The sequence below is a fragment of the Photinus pyralis genome, unplaced genomic scaffold, assembly GCF_008802855.1.
Source record: "Photinus pyralis isolate 1611_PpyrPB1 unplaced genomic scaffold, Ppyr1.3 Ppyr1.4_LG5, whole genome shotgun sequence".
NCBI lineage: Eukaryota > Metazoa > Arthropoda > Insecta > Coleoptera > Lampyridae > Photinus > Photinus pyralis.
The window spans coordinates 48,301,470-48,318,028 of NW_022170596.1; the positions used below are offsets into that span (position 1 = coordinate 48,301,470).

The 16,559-nt window shown below is 36.4% G+C and overlaps 3 protein-coding genes and 1 long non-coding RNA gene across 9 annotated transcripts; 2 read left to right on the forward strand and 2 right to left on the reverse strand.

Annotated features, from left to right (window-relative positions):
- Window positions 1–323: 323 nt before the first annotated feature.
- LOC116171055 (zinc finger protein 501-like) lies at window positions 324–3,314 on the reverse strand. 5 transcript variants are annotated; one of them, XM_031487704.1, is made up of 3 exons: window positions 3,171–3,314; window positions 1,735–3,061; window positions 324–1,690 (listed from the first exon to the last, which is right to left on the reverse strand). In XM_031487704.1, the coding sequence occupies exons 2-3, from the start codon at window positions 1,855–1,857 to the stop codon at window positions 623–625; spliced, it is 1,191 nt and encodes a 396-aa protein (XP_031343564.1). In that variant the 5' UTR covers window positions 1,858–3,061; window positions 3,171–3,314; the 3' UTR covers window positions 324–622. The 5 variants fall into 5 exon arrangements, with proteins under 5 accessions (XP_031343564.1, XP_031343563.1, XP_031343561.1 ...); XM_031487703.1 differs by having other exon boundaries at window positions 1,735–3,074; XM_031487701.1 differs by having other exon boundaries at window positions 1,735–2,641; window positions 2,741–3,314.
- Window positions 3,315–3,909: 595 nt separating this feature from the next.
- Window positions 3,910–4,322, reverse strand: LOC116171058. The gene is made up of 2 exons (XR_004145364.1): window positions 4,158–4,322; window positions 3,910–4,105 (listed from the first exon to the last, which is right to left on the reverse strand). It is a non-coding gene; the product is annotated as an uncharacterized LOC116171058 (long non-coding RNA).
- LOC116171057 (lysozyme 1-like) lies at window positions 4,175–9,581 on the forward strand. 2 transcript variants are annotated; one of them, XM_031487708.1, is made up of 4 exons: window positions 4,175–4,302; window positions 4,353–4,468; window positions 9,079–9,344; window positions 9,398–9,581. In XM_031487708.1, exons 2-4 carry the CDS (start codon window positions 4,420–4,422, stop codon window positions 9,533–9,535), a joined length of 453 nt encoding a protein of 150 aa, XP_031343568.1. In that variant the 5' UTR covers window positions 4,175–4,302; window positions 4,353–4,419; the 3' UTR covers window positions 9,536–9,581. The 2 variants fall into 2 exon arrangements, with proteins under 2 accessions (XP_031343568.1, XP_031343567.1); XM_031487707.1 differs by lacking the exons at window positions 4,175–4,302; window positions 9,079–9,344; window positions 9,398–9,581 and adding exons at window positions 8,524–8,789; window positions 8,842–9,044.
- A 5,609-nt stretch (window positions 9,582–15,190) lies between these two features.
- Window positions 15,191–16,396, forward strand: LOC116171056. The gene is made up of 3 exons (XM_031487706.1): window positions 15,191–15,317; window positions 15,502–15,767; window positions 15,820–16,396. Exons 1-3 carry the CDS (start codon window positions 15,260–15,262, stop codon window positions 15,952–15,954), a joined length of 459 nt encoding a protein of 152 aa, XP_031343566.1. The 5' UTR covers window positions 15,191–15,259; the 3' UTR covers window positions 15,955–16,396.
- Window positions 16,397–16,559: the final 163 nt, after the last annotated feature.

Sequence of the window (16,559 nt, forward strand, 5' to 3'; positions counted from 1 at the left end):
TCCCTTGAGGTAAGTATGTACCTAGTTGATGGTTCATTGTCGTCATCAGCGGTCAAAAGTTGAAATCATTATTGATAAATTTTCTAGGGGTATGGACAGTATGATTATGGCTCATCCTCTTTGAGGTCTATATTCTGAATTATTACTTGTGGTTGCTTCTTGGGTAGATTGTTAATCTGAGGGTGTGATGATGATGTTGCTTCATTTGTGGGGGAGATCTGGGTTAAAATGAAAACTTATAACTCATAAGTAAATCGGAATTAACCAAACTGCATTCATCATGGTATAGCAAAAAAGCAGGTGTGAGAAATAAAATGAATAAATTAGTAAGTAAAATACATATATATATACTTGAAGTACACACATCAATATCACCTTCACAATTTGACGTACCTTTTCACATGTACAAAAATATTATTATAATATTAATATGTATCTAAATTAAAGTAAATTAAGTAGGTATGCTTTATACTAATATGAAACTAAACAAGTTCAAACAAATAAACTAATATAATATTATACATAGAGCAGAGTAAAACCAAAATTCACAATATAACAGATTCAATTTACTGCAAGGAACTGGAATAACAACCTATAAACTAGTTACTATCCTATTCTAAGTTTAGAAAGCGTATCTCCTTCTTCCTTTATGCATCCTTGCATGATGTGACACTATGGAGCTATACCGGTCAGTATAAAATTCACAGTATTTGCACGCATACTTCCCCCGACTATGAGACGGTACATGTTCTTCTAATTCTACTTTAGAAGCACAGCGGAACCTACATCTCGAACAGAAGAATGGTAAAGCTCCCCTATGTTTTCTTTGATGGTCTCGTAAATATGAGGCACGAGCTAACTGCTTGTCACAAATATTACAAGTGACAGGGCTGGAAGTCATGTTATTTTGAGGACTTTTTGTACGTGTTAACGTTGATAATTGCACTGTAGATATCTCCAGCTCATTACTAACACATGTACTTTTCCGCCTCTTTGTGAATATCTCCATGCTGTCAGATATAGCAGACTCCATCTCATTCTGAGGTACAACGCACTTACTTCCATTAACCGGGCATCTTATTATTTCGTATCCCTTATGAATACGACTCATATGAGCTTTTACGTAATCTTTGCGATTGCCCACAAAGTTACACACGTTGCATCGGTAACCTACAACATCAAGGTGCGGTACAAGTTGACGCTTTAGTCTATTGTGTTTTGTATAAGCGTGCTGTTGCAGTAAGGTCCTGGTTGTGTAAATTTGGTCACACTTACTACAAACAAATCGCACATCGCCTGGCTGCACACTCACCTTAGCTAGGTATACCACACAGCTTTTTTTGGTTAAATTAGTTCTGCTTTGAACAATGCTTTGAGAGAAGGTGTACATACTATCACTGACATCGTCGACCACATTGCTTAACACCAAGTTCGATGTGCAAGGAAGATTTTGTTTTAAAACTTCATCTAAGACACTATTGAGCTCATCGATTACGTCCACATTGGAACCTGCCTCTAGATTATTATTCACACTCAATTCTTCTAGAGAAATGTCTTTGTCTTGATTAGCCTTTACAAAGTTACGTATGCGTTCCTCAGATCTAAGACATTCATTTTTAAACAAATAGGACTGGTGCAAGGAATCAACACAACGACAACACATGTACGCTTCGTCAATTAAATTGAAATTCTAAAACAACGACATTATTTACAACAAACTAAAGGGTTACTTACAATTTCGGGCATACAAAAGCGAAGCTCCGCTTCAATTTCTAAAGCTTGAATGCTGCTTTGCAACCTGACGCACTCATTGCCGTTTACTGACTTTAGACAAGTTCTGCAGGTTCTTCTCGTCATTTTGAAGAAGCAATTTTGTACGGGAAATCACCACTTACAAAAAAACCTAAGAACGCCGCTCCGCTTGGCTTTGATAAGACGTAAAGTTTGGTTAATGTAAATAGTAACTATTTGAACTACTGATAGTTAGTGCATCTACATACAATTTGAACTACGAGTAGACGCGATTTCTAATTGGAAATCACGTGACCACAATCTCAAGATGGTCGTCGTTTCTTACTTAACTTGTGTTCGTTACGTTATTAAATACCACTTTTTTTGTAGTAGTACATAATATGCAAAGGTCCTATTTCCAAGTACATTCCGATTGGCATGAGCATTCCAACATCCAAATCCGAAGAGGCCAACGACATCATTAAATAATTACCTACTTGGAATTCATTATCCGTACATCGCTATCACGCTAAGGAATTTGATAAAGGACCCTAGGGGAAAATGGGAACAATAAAAAGACCCTTTCCGCTATAGTGTAAATCATTATTGTTTTTGAGTTACCACAAAATTAAACACTTCCTTGCTTATGCACTACCTATTTGTACTTATGCTCTTGTGTCAGATGCTATTTTTTTAATACAAGCTATCAATAATTATTCGCGATAATTGCTAACTAGAAGTCCATTATTTCACACGCGCGCATTTTGTGTACCTATTTGATTTACCCAATCCGTAAACTTTGACCATTGTTCCGTTGTTTCTTCTTTCCCTTCTTCTCTTTCCATAAATTTGTTTCGATCTTCGTTAACGAAATCCTCATCATACTGATGAGTTCCCACATCTTTATGACCTGATATTTTAAATGTATTAAATGAAATTTGGGACTTTCATTTGCTAAATTTTGATTAGGTAGGTACCTACAGGGGTACCTACAGGGGTACCTACCTACCTCAATAAAAATGTATTCAATGAAAGGGTCTGGCAACTGGACAGGGTCTTCGAAAGCAGTGACAGGGGATCTAGTATCTCCAATACACAATTATGGCAGACAGCACTGACGCCAAGTGTTAATTTCCTTAATTTCAATCTCTTGTGATCGTGCTTTTCTACATTTTTCCTTTGGTGTAAACTGCTTGTGAATGCGAGAGCGAATTTTCCTTGTGGGAGCGAAACTTTTTGAGCAAATCTCTCGAGGGATATACATTTTCTTGTTATAGGTATAGAAATTCAATCTCCAGAATAAGATACCAATTCACAAAAGGGAAATGTTCTGGAATGCAAAACTGCAGACTCACATTAACAACAGGGCTTTGCTTCTTGACATATGTACAAAGAACCTTATCTTATCTGGCTATCAGTGCTTTGGGGGATGTACCCACCTTGTTAAAAAATTGAAAAGCACATGTAACATCATCTACTATACTTTGATTCGGCATTTTGTTACACAGTTTGATTATTCATTTTGTTGTTACGAAGCAACTACCACTGCCTGGAAAATTATTGCTTTTAGTTATTTACTTGAATATTTACAATGGAACTACTTCCTTGCAGTATTCAAACCTATCCAAATAATGTTCAGGAAGCTCTTCATGACATTTGTCTGCACCCAATTTATGAATTCTCACAAAGTCGTCACAATCCACAACCCCATCCCCATTGCAATCCTGTAAGCCCAAAAGTAAGAAAAATGTTAAGGTTTTAAGGACGGGAATAAATACCTTTTTTAATTTCTGCATGTACAGTTGAACGAGGTGGTACCCGCAGATAGGAGAATTTGCACACTTTTCAAAAGCTTTTGGGTGGCTGTTAGGGATCCGATTGACCATTGGCATTCCCGCTTCTATCCAATAGTCTTTTGAAACTCTAAACACCCCACAGCTATCCGTACAAGTTTTATTAAAATTTTGTGCAGAAGAAGCGTGGGCGATGCAGTTTATGCAACTGATGCTTACTGGCGTGTCCATTTTTTCGCAGAGAATACCTTTAAATTTTAGAAATCATATTACTTTTTCGCAAAGTGTTGCAGCAAAGACTCACCTATAAAGGGTAGCAATATCAAAACTAGAACTTGACGGTATTGCATTTCAAAACCACTAGGCTCAACGATCGTGTACCTATGTTTGAGTTGACGTCGCAATTAAGAACTAAATTACTCGGAGCATGCTCGTAGATAACCTTGCTTAAAGGATTATGAGAACTATTATGGACTGTACCAGATATAAGAATTTTCCAAATTTGCAAGGACGGACGGCCAAAACGCTAGTAATGGCGCACCTTCATGTGTTCGAGTAGTACGCTTTTTCAACACAGTAGTCTGAAACGGTAATTATGGTAAACATGCTAGATAAATGTTGTCTAAAACTCACCGACCCAGTAAGTGTATCGGAGAGCATGTCATACGAAGAAGCGATCCCAAAAAATTTCCAGTAACTATCGTTACATAAAGTTTCCGAACGATGTTTACTTGATCTAAAGTGAACTTATGTTTGGCCTTCAAAGGCTGGGAATTACGTATGACCAGTTTGATGTATTTACAATTTTCATATCTCCTTATATTATAGGTCAGTAGTCTTTCGACACATAGCCTGTACTGATCACTTAAGAAAACGGTGATTACCAGTTAACAAAATGTTGAAGCATGTCCTGTTATTCGTCCTGTTTAACCTTTTTTATACTTGTAAGTTTAATTATTTTAAGTAGGTACATATTGAAGTTTAATATTTGCATGCATACAAGAATTTTCGTATTATGGCGCACTACTAGACCTTTAGTAAGGTGATCAAATCTTTTGCTTGTATACTCTACTTTAAGAAGTTCTTCTTAAGAAGTTATCAGGGTAGAAAATGGAATAGGCCAAACAAATGTTAAAGATTGGCGTATTTTGTTTTCGACTGAAAGAATAATGGGGTATAGTATCCCTAAACAACTTCATGGATACCCTTGCGCCCTAAAAAGCAATTTACTATATCTATACGTAAACGCGGATATCTAGGTTCTTCAAATTTGAAGAAAACATTTGCTATTGTCCCCTATTGTCTGACTATGGATTACCTGGAGTGCATAATATTTCAATGAAAGAATAACTCACATAGGGGAAACGAAACCTTTGAAATCGCAATTATTGCTGCGAAACGTTTTCCAACAACAAAAATGAGAAAAAAAATGGTTACGTATGTGCTACCTTGGCATGCTGATTTATGTGTATTTTTCCATTCAAAGTAATGGAAAAAATGAGGCTTAAATGTGTTCATAAGAAAAATCCTTTGACCTCTTCCTGGTTCATATGGATGATGAAAGTTCAAATTGCGGATATTTTCATACTAGGGTATTTAATTTTAAATTGTTTGAAAAATAAACAAAAATTTATAATTATTTAGGGGTTGCGAATGTCACTAACCCAATAATTCAAGCACACGTTTGAGATTCCTGATGGGATATTGCCGTTTTATGAAAATCCATGAAACAAAAAACGTTATGGCACTTTCTCTCTCCTCTGCCTTCCCTTTTTACCAGATATATAAAAATACACGGAAACAAGGCTATTACTTATTTTTCCTCCCGTTAGGTAGCATCTATTTTCAGATAGACGGCGACTTAAAAGAATGGATTATTTTATTATTATTATTTTTATTTCCTTCGTTCTTCGTTCTCGTAATAAGGCATAAGTTATAATAGTTATTTCTGTTGTCTTTCATTTCTTTTCTTGACTTCCTATTGTAAAATTTATGATTTAAATTTCCACAATCACTGCGATTTGTTTTAAAAACATTACTGCAGCTCTATTTTCTAAGGTAATTTTTCATATCATATTGCAGTATTGCAGAAAAAGGTAACCGTTATTCTTAAAATTTTTAATTAATTTGTTCACTCAGGCTCTTTTGTTTTTATATCCCTTGATTTTTTTATATGTTGCATTATCAGAAATTGAATCTACAGTATTTTTGCTTTTTACACTTTTTTCCTAACTCCACTAATAAAAGAAAATTATATGCTTGGACACGCAAAATCAATCACACTGTATACATGAATATAGTCCTGGGCAAAGTACTTGCGCCACTATATCCTTTTAATAATTAGGTATAGCTACTTTTATTTCATGAAAGTGAACTCAACCAGATACGCTATAATCCTCTTCTAAAAATTGTAACGGTCGAAGCACCCGGAGAGGTTGAGATGCTTTTGAGAACCTTCTTTCATGAAAATGCATCACATGCATTACATGGATTTACGTACATATATGAAAACTATAAAGTATTTTAATAATTTTGACACTTTATACTGGTCAGGTACAAGTTCAAGGGTGGTTCGGTAATTCTGACCCGAGGAGGGGTGTCAATTTGTATTGGTATCTTGCAAAGGGTTGTAGATTTTCTCAGGTTCGTGGTATAAATTCTTTTTGTAATTTCTTCGTCTTGTTTTAGTATTTTAGTTCTTTTAGAACTTACCTTTTTGTACTTTTACTTCCAGCTAGCTAGGTGACAGGAAAGAATTTAGTTCGCTTCTATTTCACTGATATTTCATTAATTGATTAAATTTTGGCCAGTACTAGTCAACCAGAAGTTCGTTGTCTATATTGGGGCAGGTTATTCAAATGTTCATTTCCCAATGAGAGTTTTTACGATGTCGACAATGAAACCAAAGCAAGTCTGCGGTGTCGCTAATTTTCGGCGAAGAATTTTGGCACTAAATTCCTTTTCTTGTACTCACTTTTATAACAAAATTCTCAATTACCTAATATTTTTAAAACAAAATGTAAGCGCATCGGAACATTGTTATTTTGAGTATGGTAACCGCAAACTTAAAGTCCTAGATGATTTTTCAAATGTTATTTCAATAAGTGAATCATCCTTTTCTTAAAAATTAAAATTTAGTTACCTAACTATATTAATACAGACAGTAGGATACTTATGTAGTTCAGTATTGAAATTAAATCAAATTCAAATAGTGAGGTTGCTTAATGTAAAATTTGGCCACTATATTTACAAACAATTTTCGAAAGGTTGCCACTTCGAGGAGTAAGTGGGAACCCTTTTTATAATGGTTCGAACCCCTGAAACTTGACATTGTGCCATTTTTCTCGGTAATTTAAACTTTTACAATTGTTTTCCTAGTACAATTTTGTGGGCCGCGAAAAGACTTTTAAAATGATACCAACCATGTATACCTTCCACTTCCAGTTGCTCATGTACACCAAAAGTTATGCAAGGGTAAGAATGACATGTTTTAACGCGAACTTTCTGCATATTAACTGAGATTGATGTACGCTTAAGACCCGATATTCTTAGAATTGGCATATTATAATTGGTGCTGTGCACGCCATGTTAGCCTTCTCGCTCTTGCAAGTCTTGCTGAGTCTCGCGGCCCACAAAATTGTACTAAGGAAAAAAATGCAAACACTCAAGTTTCGGAGAACAATGGCAAAATGTCAATTTTCAGAGGTTCGAACAAAAGGGTTCCCACTAACGCCTCGAAGTGGTAACCCTCTGAAAATTGTTTTTTAAGATCTCAAGAAGCTTCATGAAAAATTTTGTGCTTTTATGCGGCTGGTAAATATCTTTTCACCAAGCGACCTCACTAAAACACCAAATCCTATATTCTAACACTAACCAATATCACCTGTCGGTTAAGCTATTGTAAAACCTCTCGGAGGAAGAAAATTATGCTACTCAAGGATTTCATTGTTCTATGCTGAAATGTGGGATAGTAGGCAAATGCGTATTTTGTCACTAACTAAGGGGACTGCCACAGTCTACGCAAATAAAAAAGAGAAAAGGTTTGACGATTCGGTAGTTTTCTTGAATGAAGCTTCGTCTTCTTCTTGTGGATATGATGTGAAGTAAGTAGGTATTGGTAATCGTTTCTTCTCTCCCAAAAAAAAATACCTTTCATACTTATTTGATTAATCCTCCGTTTTTGTTAAATAATAAATAAATTTTAAGACATCTCAAACTACGAGTATAAATGTGGTGTATTGTGGAATGTGATCCTTATGTACATGACTGGCTTGACACCATTTCTGGATTGTAAGTTTTAATTTTAATTCTCTCAATTTTATGTCTACTCTGTTTCATTTATTTAAAAAATTTAAAAGAATTATTGGTATCAATTTGTTTTTATAATATGGACGAATTTTATCAATTTGTAAAACCTTAGTTTAAAACGTATTTGACTTGTTGTAAACCTTTTGACGTTTATTTTAGTGCTTTCGCAAGAACCGCACTAAAATACTAATAAATATTATTATTATTATTATTTAACAAGTTGTTGGGGGAAGTGCCAATTGTTGGAAATTTTCTTGTAAACAAAATTAACATTCTTTAGGGAAGATATTACCACCATCGCACAAATTCAGTAGAAACTGCTCTTTTCTGTGCACTATGAACATACGTCGTTAGAGTAACGTACAAAGAAACACGTTTTCAGTTAATTGCTAGAATAAAACTAACTTCTGATGCAACATTTTATTTTGAAAGTATCATATGTTGTTCGTCCGAAACAAAAACAACAAAAGGTTAAGAGAAATCCTTACTCACTTTTAAAGCTTGCAGTTGCTCAATAGTTCTTCCTTTTTCAAAAACTGCCTGTGTTAGAGGGGGTGATGTCAATTTTACTGCAATCTAATATAATTTTCGTGGTTCTATAGTGCTATTTCGTGCTTTATGACGCATTGGAAAATTCTGGTATGCACTTGCATCCAACTATAAAAAGCAATCTCACAAGATCTCATTTTAGGTGCACATTCTGAAGACGTGGACGTCCCGGTGCCAGAATTCTGCTTAGGATGCATTTGTCGCGCAGCTTCAGACTGTGACACGTCAACCCAATGTGAAGGTGGAGCGTGCGGCCCATACCGGATAACGAAGGAATATTGGATTGATGCCGGAAATCTGACGTACAACGATCACTCTCCAAAGGAACACGAATCGTACGTGAAGTGCGCTGTTAATTTTTATTGCTCGGTACAGACCATTCAGAATTACATGGGTACCTTTAAAAAGGTAGGTAGGTAGTTGATGGTGAAAATGGCGAACTGATTTTGCACCTTTGTAGGATTGTGATGGGAATGGAAAGATCACATGTGAAGACTTTGCTGCGATACACGCTCTCGGGGCAAGTCAGTGCCACAAGAAGTGGCCGAAAAATTATAAGAAACGTTTTGACGCGTGTAAAGCTCAGTATCAGAAATAAAGAATACATTTCCGTGTGTTACAGTGATTTATGTCTAATTTTTTCTTAATAAACCATACAGCGTTCTTACATTTTTGTTAAAGGGTCGTTGATTTTCAGCTACGTTGTCCAAGAAATTTGACATCCCTGTCAGTGTGCGCTGCATCAACTGCATTTGCCAAGCTGCAACTGCATGCAACAGTAAAGATGGTTGCCGCGGAGAAACTTGCGGACCATTTGGCATTAGCCGAGAGTACTGGATTCAAAGTGGAAGACCAACAGTAAATCGCTTAAAGCCCGATGATCCCGAGTCTTTTCTCAAATGCGCGAACGATTTTTACTGCTCCTATTTCGCCATTCAAAAATACATGGAAAAGAATACGAGGGTAATTATAAAAAACATTAACTTGCATTTGGCGTTAACACTGGCAATTTTTAGGACTGCAATGGTGATTCCAAAATCGATTGTGATGATTTTGTAGCCATTCACAAATTGGGCCGTGAGAATTGTACGCAACAATTGCCTGAAAGTTACGCGGAGCGCTACGACTATTGCCAATCTGTAATATCTGATTAACTCAATTATTGAAAAATATAGTTAAACTGCTCAAGTGCTTTATTTAGAATTTGTTTGGAATTACATTGTATGGCGTTGTTTCACAATTTTGAGTGCTCAATCTTGAGAAAAGTAACAACAATGCAGGAGTCAGGACGATTTTTATTTAAATCTTAGAGGCAGAACACGAAGAACACCTGTAGCTGATAGGTGTACTCATTGCAAAGAACATGGTTTGCCTAACCATTTCCAAAATGTCGATACCAATCTAGCACTTATTTTTCTGCATTGTGGTTTTGGAGACCCTTCTACAAATTCAGGCGGTATTTAACCTTCTCTATAAGAACATCGTACTTTTTATCTTTGTTAAAGATGTCGATCGATTAATTTAGGTCTGACGTGAGCAATATAATAGTTATTTACATAAAAATCAGGAAAACGACACATTACTGGCGAGGAAGTGTTGAAGAGTGAAGTAGTGTCATTTTACTGACGAGTTTTGTATTAAATTTTACCCGAAATTGTATATTAATATAAAATTTCAACTTTCTTATAGAACAATCTGTCAGTGATGTCAGGAGTCATCAAAAGTATATACCTAATGTTATGATTGATAGTATCACTAAAATGCACAGGGTCGAAATTAACGTGCAATCCAGGCGTAACTCAAGAAAAATCTCCGTAACTACGCTAATAGGGAAATCACAAAGAAACCATTATCATATCGGAGGTAACCTATCAAAAGATATCATAAGAAAATCAAAAGGAATCAAAGGAAATCAATGGAAGTCAAGCAAGGTTAAAGAAAATCAAATAAAATTACAGCAAATGAGAAGAAATCAAAAGACATCAAATGGAATCTTTATATAATAAAATTTTTCCGTACGTTTGTTGACGGGTGTGTCCTTGGATGGTTTAATTCACAATTGAGCCCGATCAGATTATAGGATTTTCTAAAAACTTCTTTTTTCGTTGATGTCGCACTGTGCTATTGTGATGATGTGGGGACAGATGATATTGTATATTTACCAACGTAACTAGCTGAATATTAGTACTGTGTTGGGACTTAAAAAATATATTAATTTCAGACGCATCACTTGCACATTTTCATCTTTTCCCTTGTCTTCCATTTCAACTTGTAACGCAAAAAGACCGGAGTACGTAATTTTAGGCGACCTAAAGATCCTCCAAGGATGGCGCATAGCGTATAATAGTTTTCGAGGATAATGAAAGTCATTGCTCTCTATCCGATAACGGCCTAAAACAAAAATTCCCTTCCAAACAATAATATATTACCATATTGAACGCGTTTCTACAGCAAGGTTGTCATCATCAGCAAACAACTGAATTTTTCTGGTGATAACAGCCTTGCTGTTGAAACGCATAATATATTATTGTGATTTCTTGCTGTTTTTGTTTTGCTTTTTATATAACATAGCATCAGCCTACGAAAAGTCAGATTTTCTGATCGGCAACATTTATGCAACTAATCATATTTGTTGCTAATGTCACAGCAAAATCCCACCATAATTAATATCCCTTCAGAACTCCAATGCATTGAACGCTATAGACATTGTAACGTTAATTTAATTACGTGCTTTATTTATTTACAATTACTAAAATAAATTTAGAATAGACTTGTAACGAATTGATTTATAACAGCTAAAACATTATTTTATCGCCCACATATACACAATTTATAACAGCGCGAAATATTTATTACTGCGGCGTTGAAATTAGAACTGTTCTGAATCATAGCAAACACGTCACATTTCTCGGCAAGGTTACGTCGTTCTTTGTCGCCGATGTGTAACCTTTCAAGGCGCCTCAATGTCTATCGGGATTTCTAGAATATTCACTACACTGCGCCCGTCCTAAAACTGTACTTGCAGGTAGACCCTCTTGTGCACCTTCCATTCTTAAAGAAAAAGCAATCTACTGTCTTCCGAATCGGATACGGGGTTCCTCTGGGGTTCAAACAACATACCAATATTTCATTCCGGTGCCCTGGAATATGACCTCCAACATATTGCGCACAATGTGCCAATCCAACCTATCAAGACCACATCCGATCTTAGGAATTACCAGCTTTGTAACGCCATGAATCTGTAGTTTTCGTTTCAAGTGCTCTAGCGTATTCCAAAAATCTAGTCCATGGTCACCAAGATGTATTTGTTTCCAGAATCTGACTCTGGGAAGAGCTCTGCGATATCAATGGCGATGTTTTCAAATGGACTACCCACATTATCATTGGTACTTTCTTCTATCGTACTGGTGCGTTGCTTGTAGCACAAACTGCACATTTTCTGCCGCATCTCGAACGAGTCTCTCTGAGCCTAATTCGTCTTTAATACGGGACCATACCGAGATACCTCTTCCCAGGTTGTTGTGAACAGTGTTGACAATCCTGAGGACATGGCCTGCTAGATAAGGCACCGGCACCTGGCCTTCTGAACTCTTAAATTGCAATAACCACCGCAATGAGGCATGGTCGGTCCTTACTTCCGGCGATTCAGATACGTATGCAAATTTTCGATTGTCTTAATCACTGATAACAGATCCCTTCGGGTGACACAATAATTGCGTTCCGGTCTAGAGAAGACTTTACTGAAATATCCGATGATTCTCTCTGCCGTCTTTTTTCTTCACCAGCACCCCAAGTCCAAAGGCTATTAGATGGTTCAACTATTCTTAGCCGCATGTCGCTGATGATCTTCTCAGCCTCCTCGCGTTTAAGCCATGGTAATCACCTCGGATGTTGATTAATATGTTGGGCATCCCCCGTATTTATTTTGTGTTACCACTGCTTCGGCCGATAAGTCCTTTCTCCGAAGCAAACACATCTTAATAGAGGGAAATTAACAAATACTTTTAAGCATCGCAAGAATAATAAATATTGGAATTGAGTTGGCCCCAGTCAATTTTTTAATTTATTAATTAACTTGATTTATTTTTAATCCTTAATTAACCTAACTAAATCATCGTTTTTGAAACGGGACATTAATGTTTTAATTTTCATATACTCTTCACTTGGCCAGCGAATAACCTCTCGCGTACTATAAGTCTAGCCAATTAAAATTTGGTAAAGTAATGTTTTTGTATTTCCGGACGAGTATCCTCCTCTTAACGGTAAAATAGGCACTGTTCCGGACTCCGAATGGTCACTTAAACTAAAAACTCAATAAAGCAATTTTTTTCTTATATTTCCTACCGATATCGTTACTTTTTCAAGTGGTACTATTACCCCAAATTCCTGTCCCCGAATTATCACGAACAATCATCTTTGTGCAAAAGAAAATGGGATTCTATGCAACCAGACAACGTGATATGCTTTTTTCCAAGAAATAAGCCTCAAATATTTTGTCCCATCTCTAATTACGACCTTGGCATCATTGTAATAACTATTCAGTATTTTGGATAGTGTAATCTCATCTTCAACAAACATGTTACTGTATTTGTGCGTAATATTAAGTTTTTTAACATGTGAGTAGTGTTTTCTTTATTTCTTAGTATCCTTCCGTTTTTGTATGAATACACACCTGCACCACTATAAATAAAACAAGAACCGTCAAACCCTTTTAACAAGCGCAATCTTGCTAAAATGCTCTTCCCAGAGACGTTTACCTACCACACTTCAAAAAGTTTTTGGCGTGCTAGTTTTTGGCTATATTTTGAATAACTTGAAATCGTAGTAAACTTTTTAATTTCTTTGAATTTGGATACATCCGATTGTTCCCAACTTGGGGGAGGTTCTTTTAAATATTAAAGCTTTACAAAAGACGCCCACAATTTTGATTCATAAACTTGAATTGTCGATAGAAGTTAATTAGGTACCTACTTGCTACTTGCTATAAAGCTCAGCGTTTTCAGAGGTGGATGTTTTGTGTTTAATTTACTGCTATCTTAGTGTGTCCCAAATCTCCCCATAAAATGCACAGTTCTCCTTAGTAGAAGGTATGCCACTTTCGGATACCACCGCTACTCCTATGAAAAAGGCTATTCCAGTTCTGGTACAGATTTCAATTCCCTTTTCCATCATGGGATTTGGGAAACAGCTTCTACTAGAATATTTTCCTATGCAGTCGAAACCGAGGTGCATTTCTACCCTCGATTTTCCACTCCATTATCAGAGTAGTGTCCGTTAGAAGTCGCGTTTCTATCGCATTGGTAATACTATTTCTCTTTTTGAACGCTCATCTCTCTCGAACTTGCATTGACACACCCGATTCGGCAAGCTGATTCGTATTCATTCCAGGGCATGTACAAGGGCATTTGTCTTCCAAGCTGCTTCGCGGATTGAACATCGTCTTGAGCAGCATCATTTCCATAAAATATTGATTTATTTCATCGTAAAGAAGTTCTCACCCATGGTAATTCCCTACCACCTCAGTGGTCCTCTTATTTACGGACTGTAGTAGAATCTTTGCTGTACTGGTTTAATTAGGTTCGACCTGTTGTTTTTGGGTCTCTTCTAGGAACTATGTTGGTTCAGTACCCGTGATTTGAGTACAACACACATTTACTTCCAGGTACCAAATCAGATTTTGTTGATCTTCCCGTAGCCGAGGCTTGCATAGCGTGCCTCTGTGGCATGATGTCCCTCTGTGACACCAACACTTTGTGTGATGGGGACGCTTGCGGACCATTTAGAATTAATCTGGCATACTGGATTGCCGCAGGAAACTTAACAATAAATAATGACCCACCAACGTCGTACGACTCGTTTCTGAAATGCTCCAAAAACTTTTTTTGCGGAGCTTTTTCAATTCAAGCCTACATGAAGATCCACAAGAAGGTTTGCGTTTCACGAAAAAAAGAATTAATTATGGGACTCAAATCGTTTACTTTTATTTGCAGGATTGTAATGGCGATAGCAAAGTGAATTGCGATGATTTCGCTGCAATTCAACTACTTGGTCCGGAGAGGTGCTCAGAAAATTGGCCGGACGAGTACAAACAACGCTTTCATGTTTGCAAATTAAAATTTGGTTGACTTGTTATTCACTTTCTTTTCATTTAAACAAATAAATTTAGACGGCCGCCGCTTTTTTAAATATTTAGGTGGGTACAGAAGAAAAATAGAACCAGAAGCCATAAAATTTATATTCGCTTTGGAATATTATTTCACGAATTAATACTCACAAAGAAGCAATATCCTGGTTCCCTCGTCCCTGAAAAATTTGCCTATTAAAATTCGTTCCTGTTACTACAGAATATTCGCCCCAAAAGAAATCGGCCCTAAAAATCTGTCCACAAGAAAACTCCTCTTTATAAAAGCTTACTACGGGAACATTCACCCCCCAAACTAAAATTTTCGGAAGCGAGTTGATTTGAATTGGAGTTTGGAGCACATCTTCCTTCCGGGGAGACGAATTACAGCAGTTTATAAGTTCTCTCACTAAAGATTTCTCGCAGTGATGAGTTCTAATGATACGGTGCTGAATATTATTAGATATAATAATTTATACCTTATCCTAAAGGTGTAGATTAATTAATACCATAGGATTTTCCGTTATTAATTAATAATACAGAGCCTCAAAACTAATCACTTAAATTTCCTTATTAAATTTCCAATGTAGTACTATATTTTTTAATTTCATACCCTACTTAGATAACCAACAACACGCATCTCTAAAAATACATTTCATATAATTTGTTGTTATTTCGTGTTTACATTTGCCTAATATATGATTAATGGTTTTCACTCGGGTTTTCATTTTAAACACATAACTTTAGTTGCACAAACATGTTAAGTATACGTAATTTGTGTTTTGTGATTGTAAGCTTGTGCTGTTCTATCCATCGTAAGTATATTGCCCTTTGCTTTTACATCTTCGTAAGGGAATAAAAGAAAAACGTGACCTTTGTTTCGGTAGTTACCCTTTACTGCCGAAAATTTTCTAATAAAGTATTCTAATGCACAATTTAATATGGGCACAACTTTCAGCGTAATTTCTTGTATTGCTGCTACATCAATTCTCATTCCAGATGGGTTCTGCAAGGACGTTGACAACCCCGTAACCATCAACTGCTATAACTGTCTTTGCCAGGCTGCAACCGGTTGTAATTTCCAACAATCATGCCACGAAAACTCTTGCGGCCCATTAGCCTTTTCAAAGGAATATTGGAATTCCACGAACAGGCCCACAGTCAACAGGGTACCTTCTTCGGCCCCTGAAGCTTTCGAGGTCTGCGCTCGCAGCCTTTATTGCTCTTACTTTATGATCCAAAGGTACATGGAAAAACATAAAAAGGTCAGTAGCTTGGGAAAGGCCACGAGTTAAAATAAGAAACAGTTTTTGTTAGGATTGCAACGGTGATGGAAAGATAGACTGTGATGACTTTGTAGCAATTCATAAATTAGGACCAGACAACTGCGATCAAGAGTTGCCCGAAAGTTATGCAGAACGCTACGACTATTGCCAATCTCTAGTCCTTTAAATTAAAATGGCAACGCTCTAATCGCCCATGGCTGGTATTCCACTTCCATGTACTGATTTTGATAAATAAGTATTTCAAGGGAAGCTACGAAAATAAAACCCTCTACACAAACTACCCATAAATATACGTATTTAACTGAATGGTAACACTGATTATTGAGTATTGCCTAACCAATGGGTTTAGATAGGCACGCCATCTTTTATTTGCCTAGAAAGGCACCAGACGGTTGTTGAACTAGGAGTCTAAAGTCTCAATGAGTCTTAACACATTAGAGTTGAAAGTCGACACGTGTAGAAAAACTGCAGTTGAAGTTGATGACCCTTTTGATCTATCTATACAATTTGCGGTCTTTTTGCCATTCTGGGAAAAATTGTTAGAATTATGCGGATCGAGGAGTAAGCTAACAACCCGCTAGATTGGTTGAACTGTAGTTACAATGGAAATTTAGGTAAGTACTATCTTTGAACATATTTTATATGCACTATAAGGAATCGCGAACAAGGAAATGTTATTGCATTTTGACCATTCCAATACATTAATTACACACGCGAGTGTTTTGCAGTTATTTTGGAATACCACCTGATTGGCATATTTCCCATAATCTT